The sequence below is a fragment of the Cheilinus undulatus genome, linkage group 9, assembly GCF_018320785.1.
Source record: "Cheilinus undulatus linkage group 9, ASM1832078v1, whole genome shotgun sequence".
NCBI classification, from domain to species: domain Eukaryota; kingdom Metazoa; phylum Chordata; class Actinopteri; order Labriformes; family Labridae; genus Cheilinus; species Cheilinus undulatus.
In genome coordinates this window covers 26,727,804-26,740,695 of record NC_054873.1, presented here as the reverse complement: position 1 = coordinate 26,740,695, position 12,892 = coordinate 26,727,804, and the positions used below count along the sequence as shown (strand labels likewise).

Below are 12,892 nucleotides of genomic sequence, written 5' to 3'. Positions count from 1 at the left end.
ATGTGCAGCTTTATAACAAGAGCGAGGGGTTGGAGGGTATACAGAGAACAGCTGTCCTGCTTGAACCACATTAAGTTTGGACAGCTTATATTTTCATTATAAATCTATCATAAGACGGCGATGTAAAATAAGTGTATCAAAGTAGACATGCAGCAGCAGACTTTTTCCTCTCTGTGTATCTGCGGTCTGCTGCAGACAGCACTTGCTTCCTCAGCCATAACGGGTGGAGTGTTTTTATCCGTGAACAATCTCATACAGCGGTTAAATACGGATGAAGACGTAGATGTAGTTGGCAAACTAAGGGAAGAGATCCGTCCTGCAGTAGCGTCTGTCTGAAATATATCCACACAGCAGAGAGAAAAGAGAGGATATTCTCTTTCCCTCAGCCACGAAACTTTAAGCCACGGCTGCTACTTTGTTAGCTTGCAGCTAGCTGGTCGAGGACGCTCCCTGCCTGGGGCAGACACTGTCGACAGGCGTGCGGGTTAATTTCAAAATAAAAGCGTAGCTTGAAGCATCCATTTAGTTGATGTTTTGACTTTCCATCGATCTGATTGGAACATCAATCAACCAATCGATATATTGATATACATCGATGAATAGTTACACCCCCACTGGCTACCACTGGCTCCTGCACTGGAATGCCACTGGTACGGCTATTTGCCAATCCATCAGGGTGTTATACATCAAGATATCATTATTGTTTTGGTTGCTATTTACAGTGTTATCACAATTTAGTCACACGTAAACACATCAACAAATTCTTCTTGTTTGTTTACAGTATCAGCATTCTAGCACTGACTGCCTTGTGCCGACACTAAGAAGTACAATACAGTCAAGCCCAAGTGTTGTGTTCTACTGTAAGGAATTTGCTGTGGAGTTATCAATAACAGACGGATGCATTTAGCCCCCAGGCCATAGTTTGGATACCCCTATCTTAACAGGACAATTCAGTAACTTTTATGTTGTATGAGGTAAAGTACTGCTACTTTTCTCCTTATGCTGCAGGGTTGGAAATTATATTTTCCACCTACTTGCCACATTGGATGATGGATAGAAAAATCTAAAAGCCACTTTATTTTAATGAGCAGCATAAGGTAATGAGATATGAGGTTTGAAAGTCGTCACTCACAGCATTCAAGTTATAGGCTGTCTAATGTATGGGGATGTTTAAACACCTAAAGAAAACACTGGCACTGCTCTTATTCAAAAACAGAAAAAAGGTTTTGGGTATTTCAAGGCTGGTTTGAGTTTTCATTGCTGTCAGGTCCTCAAATGCACATTTAACTGCAACTAAACCTCAACTAAGAGGTACGATAACCAATTTATTATAATGAGCACTTTGTCAAAGCACTTTGTAAACTCTTGTTTTTAAAAGAGCTATACAAATAAAGTTATTATATTAGGTGAGTTATCTCAATCATGAAGATTATGCTGGGAAGTGTGATTGTTATTTTGTTGTAACATAATACTGCTATTTCACATGTTTAAAGACAGAAGGAGGTGTTTAACACTACGTAGGCCTGGACCACACAAAATCAGAGAGGGAACAGATGTACCATTTTGAAGTGCTCACCAAAATTAACACAACTATACCCTTCTTCACATAAAATCACTATGTTACATTACTTTTATTAACCTGCCCCAGTGGTTGGTAGATTGAACAAATTTACCTGAAATGCTTAAAATTACCTGCTTTTGTCTGGTGGTTGCTGATATGATATAAATTTGGCAAACAATTGTTTTTTCTTTTTTTTCTGAAAAGAAGCTAAATTGTGTAGTACAAACAGCTCAATCTGCAGTGATGTAGTCAAGCTTACATGAAGGCCTGCCAGCTGGTCTCTCCTTAGAAGCACGGCTGCCCATAAGGAGGGGAACGGGGAAAGCTATGTGGGGAACAGACTCATTAGGGGCCCACTGAGGTAAGGAAAAGTGGTCTATCCAAAATTTTGGCATTGATAGATAAGTAGCACTTTTGACCCAAACACTCACGTCAACCAGAAACAAAAAGCAAGAATTTATGGTTGCTTCAGTAAAAATCCCACAAGCCTTTTTTACAAACCTTTAGGGATTATGCATAGCCACTCCAAAACCTGTACAAAAGTATGGATGGTAGAAAAGAAAGACAAAGAAGAGGAAGGTAGTTAAGGAAATCCCCCCTACAGTAACCTGTTAACCAGTGGTGTGCACGGGGGGCAGGGGGGGCGGTGGCCCCCCTCGTGGCCCAAGTGTTGAAAAATGTGCACTAAAGTGCCCTCTTGGGAGTCAAAGCACACGGTAAAGTGTCCTCTTGGGAGCCAAAACACATGCTAAAGTGCCCTCGAGAGCCAAAACACACGTTAAAGTGCCCTCTTGGGAGCTAAACCGTGTGCTGAAGTGCCCTCTTTGGCGCCAAAACACACGGTAAAGTGCCCCTCTTGGGAGCTAAAACATGTGCTAAAGTGCCCTCCTGGTTGGCAAAACACACGCTAAAGTGCTCCTCTTGGGAGCTAAAACATGTGCTAAAGTGCCCTCCTGGTTGGCAAAACACACACTAAAGTGCCCCTCTTGGGAGCTAAAACATGTGCTAAAGTGCCCTCCTGGTTGGCAAAACACACGCTAAAGTGCCCTCTTGTGTGGAAAAAACACACTTAACTCCATAAGACCTTTAGGACCAATAAATACTATGAAACATTACTGTTGCAATGACTTTTATGTTGGGGATTTTTGTTTGATCTCTATTGGGTCAGAACTATATCTCACAGAACCAGTTTGGATTATCTGGTGCTAATATGGTGTTAAAATGTGCTAGAATACAGGAAATGGCATCTACTTAATTGAAAATGTTCTGGGGGAAGACCCCCAGACCCCCTAGAGATTTATCTATTTATTTCTGTGTGTTCTTCACAGTCCAATGTTGAATCTACATAGTTCTTGTGGATGCTAATCCTAACTCCAGACTAACTTGAATAGTCTGTCTAGCTAGTCTGTTTTAAGGATAAATAACGTGCCATTTTGTATAACATATAAACATGTCTAAAGTGCCCTCGTAAACACGCCAAACTTAGTGCCTTCTTCAGTGGCGAGAATGTGCTGTATGTGCCCTTTTTTTTTTTTCGCCCCTGCCCCTGAAAAAGTCTGTGCACGCCACTGCTGTTAACTATAGGGACATAATGTTTGCAGAGGTCACGGTTCAGTTTGCACCTCAGTTTTGAGGTTACACTTCAGTACAGGTTTGGTTCATCAGTAAAAAGGAACAAAAAGTCCTGGATTTGTAACTCGAGGTTTCCCTAATTTATTTCTTTTAACTGACAATAGTTCAGCTTGTAGTTTTTTCAATCTAGTGTTTTTCAGAACTACTTGTTGGTACAGCCTCAGCTGGCAGCTGAGAGGAGAATCAGGAGAGCCACATCCATTAAGCCTCATCCATGATCCAGCGTGAATAGGCTTGTACTATAAAATCATGTCTTGCCAGGTTTCCTATTGGGCCTTTCTGAGGCCATCTGACTTCTTGAAGTAGGCCTGCTTATAAGGGCCACTCTATTGTGGCTAATATGATTTTATTAATATGTTACTTGTGAAGTCACAAACCATTCAGCTTCCTTTCTTGCAGGGAGTTTCTTGGCTGTCCCTTGTCCTCTAAGTCCCTTGGGATAATTGGTGTGGACAGCTATGGATCTACCTGTCCCCAACTGTTACACTTATTATCTTTCTTACCTCTATTATTATTAATGTTAATGTGAATCTAGGAGGTTCTCAACTTCAGCTGCTACCATAGTCAGTGCTCCCCATTTCATTTTCATTACAGATGTCAAAATTAGAATGGTCAGTCTGTTGTCATATGAAGTAACAATGCACATACTTTACTTTGAATAAAACACTATAAATGTATTTCATTTGCTTTTGTGATGTTTTTTGTTGTAGATTTATCTCTACCCATGTCTCCTTTCTGCATCTCCTTTTATCCCACGTTCATAGCCTAACAATCTCAGCATGTGGCTGTTCAATATGAGTCATTTTCCTTGCTGCTGTAACTTTGCTAAACGTTGCTGTGTGCTGTGCTTATGGTGGATTAATGCTAGGCCTTTGTAATTAATGCTACAAAAGGGGATATTCTAGACCTCCTTTTTAATAGAATGTGCTGAGAACACCTGTTATGAGTTGGGCTAGAAAGAAAAAACACTTATGATTTTAGAATTCATTCAACAAAAAAATAAAAGACAAACAATTCTTCTGAAAGTTACTGTTGGTATCTCCAATTTATGGGCCTTATAAAGGCATCACTCTTGATTTCAGTCTGTTGTCCTCAGAGCTTATCTATATGGTGCTCTAAACATGTTCAGATCAGGCAAACATATTTTTTTGGAGGAATAAGGCTATTACAACATAAAGGAACACATTCTTGCTGCTTTGTTGGATGGTATTATTGGCCACACACACACGTTAATACAATCTACAGCAAAATTCCACTGTTCCCTTGTGATCCTATTACAGCAGCTTTTGTCACAGCGTGTGTACGTGTAGGGATGTGTGTGCGATCGTCCAGGCTCTGGGAATGGATTAGTGATGACACAAGAGAGAAGGCTAATCTTTAAGGCCCTAATCCCGCCGGACTGTCTGCTACTGTGCTTTGGTACTCTGGCTTGCCCACTGGACTGATGCAGGCTAACAGCGCTGACACCCGCTAACACAGCTGAACAAGGCCGGATAAAAGTGATGGTGGCTCGCTGAACTGGGAGAAAGAGGGAGAGTGAGAACAAAAGTCAGGAAAAACAGAAAGCAAGAGGATGAGGACGGAGAAGGAAAAAATGAGCTGAAAGGAAGAGCCATCAGCATTCTCCTGACCTACCACAGCTGGTGAGGAAGTGTGTGAGCATCTTCCATGACCAAATGCCAACTCAGTCCCTGGGCTACTGTTAATGAGGAGGGATTTATGGGTAATATCAGAGATTAATGATTTAGTGTCAGGTTACAACACCCTCAGGGACAGACATAGGGCGCTGTGCATGTGTAGGTGTGTGAGGAAGTGAGTCAATGACATGTAGAGAGAGAGGCTGACAGAGACGAAGAATTATGTGGTTTGGTAGGAAAATAAAAGGACGAGTTCTGTTTTTATCATGACATATCATTCTTTGATTATTGAGGTTTTAGAAATTCTTTGAATTGTTTGTAGTACAGTCATGCCGACTGAAAATATGATAGCATTTTAAAAAAGTGAAGAGGCAGGAAGATGCAGGCATTCATTCTTTCATGCAGTATGTAAACAAACCTTCAAGCTATAACCCAGACACTGTTAAAAGGAAGTGAATCTGGGTTTTAAAGTTAAGCTCAGGTAGAATTGCAAAAGACTGCAAGCAGCAAAAATGAAGAACTCCACAAAAGGTCCCATGTTAACCAAGTTAAATTTTCAGCAGTTTAAACATGTTTATGCCTGGCACAGATTTATCTTTAGTCCATTTAGCTAACCTCTTCTGCAGAGGGGTTAAGTTGTTATATAACTCCTCTGTTTTATTATGTTAAGGATAAGAGTTATGCATCAATAGTTTAATCTGGGGTAGGGCTGAGGCAACTGACAGGCGGGCAGATTAACTCTGTGTTCCTCTTCTTTTTCTTTCCATCTCTGTTTTGTAAATTGTTTTGGACTGGGGTTTTCAGGTGGGAAATGAACAATGGGTTAAGCTGTGTTGAAACGTCAGTGGATAGTAGTCTTGAATGCACCATGCCAAGCTGCTGCAGTGTCACCTTTAAATGACATCAACAGACTCAGGTTGATGGCTACCACTGAGAGGATGAGAAGATGCCAACTTGCATGTTACCAGAGTCTACAGCTGACACCCCCATGGACTTGAACAAAACTAGTTATATTATTTAGTTACAACCAAACCCAACAAAATGGAACTTCAACGAAGCTTGGGCTAGTTGCTCACAGCAACGCTTTCTAGAGCAGACAAGGCCAGAGGCCCAGATGTCCAATGTGCAGGTGAGCTTACCTAGCTCGTATCTCCTGTCATGGAAACCAGGTCCTTTCTTCCTACTGACCTGCTGTCTCTTTTCTTTAATACACTTAATGTCAGGGCTAGTAGTTGAGTCTGTGTTTCAAACCAGCTTAGCCAATAAAAATGTTTTTACATGCAGTAGACTCACAGACTCTGCAGACACAGTGTTGAGTTCTATGACTTATGATGGTGATATTACAGCCTTCTAAAGCAGAAAAGTCATACAAACTAGTACGCATGCAGTTTTGGGTTCCATTCAACAGCACAGTAGGTGCTGTATGACATGCTTCAGGTCACATGACTAACATCCTGCTATGTGACTACAGCACAACACCATCACGGTTATAAAATGGTATATCATTCAGTCTAACACCACACAATATCTGGACCATGATGATGATAATATCGTTAGCATGGTTAGTGTCCTTACATCACTTCCAGTGTAAGAAGGTGACAGCCTTGTCAGCTTCAAACTCAGAAGTACTTTATGGTACTACAACTGAGAAAAGGACTCATCATTACTGAATTAATGTCAGACAAATGGACTGTTTATAATCTACAGTATATATTGATGATACATTACAATATCTGATAAACTGAGGGTTATAATATAATGTATTTATTCAACGCAGGTTAAGTGTTGGTTTCTCCTCTTGTCATGCTTTTTTCACTGCTGTCTGACATTATCCCACTGCTGTTCCCTTTTTCTTTAATTCCAAATTATCCCTCAGCCGATTAACTTCTCCTCATTTTACTCTTACCTGAGGGGAACCAATGGGTGACTTCACTCAAACCATGTCAATGTTTTAAACAGTTTATCGTGGTTTATAGTGAGTGCACCATTTAGTAGTTTTGTAGAGCACTCATTGTGTCCCACATTGCATTGCAACTGATGGTTACTATCTGTGCAATATCTACCATCATGCATCTCAGTTCAAAGCTCTAATGAGCAGAAAGTGAAGCTTGACTGCTCTCGTACATGACAGATGGATGAAAGGAGAACGGCAAGCATGAATGTGGAACACAGAAACAAAGAACTGTTCATATTTTCAGGCATTTAACTGAAATCTACAGTATATTCTGTTTTCATTTACAATTTTCCTAACAGTGATTACAGACATGAGACCAATTTTAATTTTATCAGCTAAAACTATGACTAAAAAAGCTGATCAACTTCTTTCCATTGGGAAGTTTAAACTAAACAGCTTTGTCTGGTCTGATCTTGTCAAAATTAGATTTGAAAAAATTAAGCAAACTCATGGTAAAACACTTTTTACACAGTTTAGACAAAAGACATTGGGTAAGAAAATTATTTGTACATCTATTTTTGTAGTTTTTTGAAATCAATAAAATAATTAAACTTGTGTTCAAAGTATATGGTTCACTTTGGGACAGCGTGGGTGGCACTCCAAGGGAAAAAAGTTGGGAACCACCAAATAACAGTACTAATTTCAGATAAATTTGACCACTACTTTCAGTCTCAAGCCATTGCTGCTGCATGTTCTAACTTTGCAACAGCAATGACCCTGTTGACAAACTTATTTAACCCCACCCCTTTTCCCAATAGCTCATTATCATGACGATATGAACATTACTTTGGATTTGTTGCACAAAAGGACACAAATGTGATGGTGAAGTCAGACTTTGCCCAGACCAGAAACCACTCTCTGTCTGTTGTGCACTCCACTTCAAATCTTTCACATGTGAAGGCAGCGACACAGAGCTAGTATTTTAAGACCCCTAGAGCTGGAGAGAGGCTCCAGATAGCTGTACTGATTCTCAACAACAACACAGGTAACCACAGAAGCTGATATAAATAGGCTTGTTGCTGGCTGGTAGCATATCTGGTGGAGAAAATGTTACCTTCTGCTTTGCTCCTGACATATTTTTCTGTGAGGTGCTGTTTTGGTGTGATTTTCACAACTTTGCTGTCACCTTTTCTGTATAAGAGAAAAGAGAGATCTTGTGGAAGCCCTACTCATGAGAAGAAGGATTTGTGCTAACTGTAGTGTCATCAGGAGGCAGTGACTATCTTTTGTTGACTTAATTATTAAAACTTGGCTGAACATGATGACGTACTCAACTTCTGACTAACTTATTATGGAGCACATTTACACTACGACCCATCTTGTAACAACACCTATTGTGATGACATCACTCACATATCCTTACGCCTTTTACTGCCTGAAATAGTACTACTACATTATATTACACTAATGTGATAAAATGTAAGGTTTAGGATTGCATTTTTCATTGACAATAAAGTTACAGAAAATCTCAGGTGACAAGGAGTAATGCAAAAGTAATGTAATTAGTAGTGTAGTTATTTTTTTAGATGTGAGTAACTAAGTAATGTAATGGATTACTTTTTTTGAGTAACTACCCCAACACTGATAGTTCCTTAGAAAACGATTGCAATGTCAAGATAAAGCTATAAGAATTTAGCCTTCACCTAAAATTACACTTTGTTTTCATGGACATTTAAATGTTGTAAAAATTCTTTTTTCTGCTGTCCATTATCAGCAGCACTCTGCAGTTTCTACCCACTCTCCAGCTGGATTCTCCAAACTGTCAGCTATCATTCACTTTAAGTAAATCACAAATAATGAATAGGTACCTAAACATCCCAATTTTAAATGATCAAATCTATCCAACATCACTCACTCACAGCTCTGTGGTTTGGCTGTATATCAGGAAGACAGTTAAAACAAATAAAAAAAAAAAAGAAGTTTTACGTCAGATCTAAGTCAACTATTTGAACAAATCTCTATCACTCTGTCTTATTTTTCTAACACACAAACACACACACACACCGAGCTCCGTGACACATTCCAATAATTGCAGATCTTTGGTGAATCACAAGTCCACAATGAAACAGAATACATTGTGTCCAAGACAAAGGGTTCCCCAAAGAGAGGAAACAGAGCCTGAATGGCTGTCTTTGTGCAAGGAAAGCGAAGACAGCTCCAATCCCCATAAAGACCCATCTCAATAAACACCTCCACAGGCGCCCATCTAGGCATCACACAGACTCCTGATTGGCTCTTTCTGAGTGTAATCACAAGCATGGAGGGCCTGGAATAGATGGTCAGAGAATGAAAAGGTGGAGGGGGAGAGCGATGGAAGTGATTGGTGGGTGGGAGAAGTAAAAACGAAAAGGAGGGAGAGCGGGGGCAGTGAGAAGAGGAAAGTTGTGTGTGGAGGTATATTGTATATAGTGGAGGAGAGGAGTACAATGTACAGGGAGATCATGCACTGACATAGAGAGATGAATAGAGGGATCCGGTGAAACCCTGAGATGAATTGCACGACTCAGTGATGAAAGGAAAGAGTGATGGAGAGATCAAGAGGGTGATGGATGAGTGTTTCCTGCAGTTCACTCCAGTCAGAGGTGCAGCTTTAATTCCTGTAGGAGCAGTAAAAGTACACTCACACATACACACAAACAGGTAACAAGACGGGGCGGAGGGCATGTAGTGCAGAGTTTTAATCCTGTACACCAAATAGAGCAGTGGGTATTTCATTAAAGGTCTGTTTCAGGGTGGCCAGACCTGAGAGAAATCCATATTTCATTACTTGTCATCCATCGCTCTGCCTCTCCTGTGATCATGTGCGTGTGTGGGCAGGTGTTGTGTTTGTGTGGGCATGTGCACAAAGTCTTCCAGTTGGAAAAACCTCCTTGCCCATAGTTTGACTCATTTGTATCTAAAAGAACAAGAATGTGCATCCAAATACACAAGTCCATTCATGCTTACGCTCTGTCACTCTGCACCTTTTCCCAGCATGCATCATGCCCCCCGCTGCCTCTTACAAATGGACCACCCAACAGCTCAGCAAGCAACGGTTTGATAATACTCACATAAACAACATTGACGTAGTCATCATCGGACAGAGTCTCCAGCATCTCACTGACAGACGTCCTGATCAGTTTGAGAGTCAAGCCAGACACACTCCCACTTCTGCAAATAAATCAAGTAATTAATAGATAAATAAATATCCATGAGCTTCTCAGTGTAATCAGTTAGCTGAATCCTTGTCCCCGGAGATTTTATGCAATGTAATTAGGAAGGCCTTCACCATGGGAAATCCATCACATTTTGTGGCAAATTTCGGGAGGCGTGTATTATAATCAGGGGAAATCATGACTGATGTGAGAAGGTTACAGATCAATGAGGCTGTGAAGTGACTCACGCATCCACCAGGATTAGCATATCTTTGGGCGAAGCGGCTCCCTGAATGTACCTAGAACAACATAAATAGATAAAAGACAAGTGAGATAAAAGATCTATAAACAGCAATTAAAGAAATGTTAAAGATAAAAAAAATCTACACAACAAAATAATTTGGACTCTATGTCACATGTTGGGGCTGGTTTTATTACCAAAATCAATCACAAAAACTTATTGACTTATTACATCCTTGAGAGATTTAGTGGTATAGAATGTAAAATTTAAACATTAATGAGTAACTTGTGTTTTCAATGGTTAAAATGTGACCTAAGACCCAGACACAAATTTGTGTCTGGGTCTTGGGTCCCTCTGCACAGATCTATTTTATATTCAGTATTTGAGCAGTGATGAGATGGTATCTTGGTGAAGCAGAAGGGCAGAACAGAGCAGAGGGAGAGACCAGAGGCCCATCTCATAAAGCAGGTTTAGTGCAAACCTTGAGTCTATTAACCCTGAAATGAGGGAAACTGAGATTTCTTTTTTCAAGAAGGAGGAAACTCAAGCCTAAGAATGAGGGTGGGTCAAGTCTTTTTCACAAAGAGAGGAAACTTAAACCGAGTCAGTTACTACAGTAACTTAGTCTTTGACACTAACCTGGTCAGGTTATCTTTAATGTATCCTGAGTTTCTCCCCGTCCCCTCTCTCTCACAGAGCCAGAAATGTGTTTGTTTTCTGAATACTTTCTTTCATGTGCTCAGTTCATATCAGGCATTTTATTCACACTTATTCTGAATAAAAATCCAGATGTTTTATGTGAGTATAAAGACACAGAGCTACATCCAACTTATTTTTTTCATCGAACATGGCATGCTTTTGTTGAAAAGCATAGATATAGTGGCTGCATTACTCAGCAGTTACTTGTACATATGTAAATGTTAATCTAATCAGGCTTATTTAATAAAAAAATGATAAAAGGAAGAGAGAATACAGAATAGGCTTGAAACTAATATAAAACTAATGCACAAGTCGTGCCAGTTCAAAGAAAATCTACAGCTTTGACAATAAAATCATAATTGTATAAGATAAAAGCCATTAAGATGCTAAATTTACAGGATTAACTTTGTAAATTTTTGTTGTTGTTGTTTAGAAAATTAAATAACAAGCTAAAGTAGGCAATTATTTTCTGGGGCAATTCAAAACATTCTGAAAATCCAATGTCTATTTTGTAAATGTCTTTTCTTTATATGTATTATGCATGTTTGTATGTCCATCCATCCATTTTCTATACTGCTTGTCTCGTTGGGGGTTGCAGGGGGGATGGACAGACCAGGCACGCCCACAGTCACACCTACGGCCAATATAGAGTCACCAATTAACCTAACAAGCATGTTTTTGGTGAGAACCCCCTACCGCACGGGGGAGAACGTGCTAACTCCACACAGAAATGCCATGACTGGGAAGCGAAGGCAACAGCGCTAACCCCTGCGCCACCGTGTTGTATGTGTACATACATACTGTATAATAAGGTACTGGAGATGGGTATGAGTACTTGAGTACTTGTTGTGTCCATGATTACTTGAGCAATGTTTCATTACTTGCACACTGTCCACACACTATTTGTGGTAGCTGTATTTTAACTGCTATGGTGTGAAATATGAAAATAATAAAGGACATACAGAGGTAGGGCTGAAACGACTCCTCGAATTATCCAAGTGATTCAATTAAAAAAAGATCTCGAGGTAAACTATCTGCCTCGATGCTTTGCTTAAATCACTCATGTGTCCATTTATGCCCATGCTGTAAGCTTGGACATCGCACCGTGTGTTGCATGGCGTGCTGTTTTTCGCACGGACGGCTATTTGTGTGGCACAATGCACTTGATTTTGCTGTTACTATAACGTAACATGCTTGATACGAGGCGTGAAAATCACGTGGGAAGAGAAGTTGATACAGTGATGTTTACAAGTACTCGTCCTGTGTTTTTATGCATCCACTGCCCCAGGCTTCATGGCAAATATGGCACTACGCCTGCACCAGTGAACCTACGCAGATCTCTGAGTTTAAGCGCTGCCTGCATGACTCGCTGGAGTGAGACAGCACTCCGTTTGTGTCTGCAGACTTCAGGGAATTTTATAAATTTCTTTGATCAACCCGACGGTTTCACAGAACAGGTGTTCCATGTTATACATTTAATTATAAACCATTTAAATTTAGCAAACTGACATCTTGATTACAGTGTATTTTTCAAAAAGTTTCAGCATCCCAAATAATTTGATAAGACTTATACTGAAAATAAAGCTTTATAAATAAAGCAGCTTTACCAGATTTAAGCTTGAGCAAGGATTTTCAAAATAGAAGTCAAACTTGCTCTTGGTTTGTTGTTCACAGCTCTGTGTTCACATGCACAAAACGGACATCCCCGCTGATATAGAAACTCCATGTAAAAGCACATGCCTAGAATTTGGTGACTTCTAGAACCAAACAAAGACTTTATTTTGTGTAAAATATTTTAAATGAATAAGAACCTGATCATATTTGGGCAGCTTATCTGATTGGAGATCAGTCGTACAAACAAATAGTCAGGACACTGATGAAGAAGGTTGGGGATGTAGCTATGGAAATCTTGTACACCTTGAAGGTTGAATCATTGAATCTGTTCAATATCTTCACTCAATATAACCCATAATGGAAAGTTTTAACAGTTAAATCAATATTTTTGAATGCAGTATTCAAGCAACTGCATTAAAA

General features: G+C 39.9%; 1 protein-coding gene across 2 annotated transcripts in view; it reads right to left on the bottom strand.

The window, feature by feature from the left end:
• Positions 1 to 12,892, bottom strand: part of LOC121515429 (voltage-dependent calcium channel subunit alpha-2/delta-1) — a 135,689-nt gene that overhangs the window by 50,743 nt on the left and 72,054 nt on the right. For both annotated transcript variants that reach the window (XR_005992369.1, XM_041796193.1), the window contains exons 9-10: positions 10,167 to 10,217; positions 9,835 to 9,934 (exon numbers count right to left, since the gene is read on the bottom strand). Coding sequence is in view for 1 of the 2 variants with exons in the window: in XM_041796193.1 (XP_041652127.1) it covers positions 9,835 to 9,934; positions 10,167 to 10,217 (151 nt within the window). In the remaining variant the exon portion in view is untranslated. The remainder of the gene's footprint in view (positions 1 to 9,834; positions 9,935 to 10,166; positions 10,218 to 12,892) is intronic.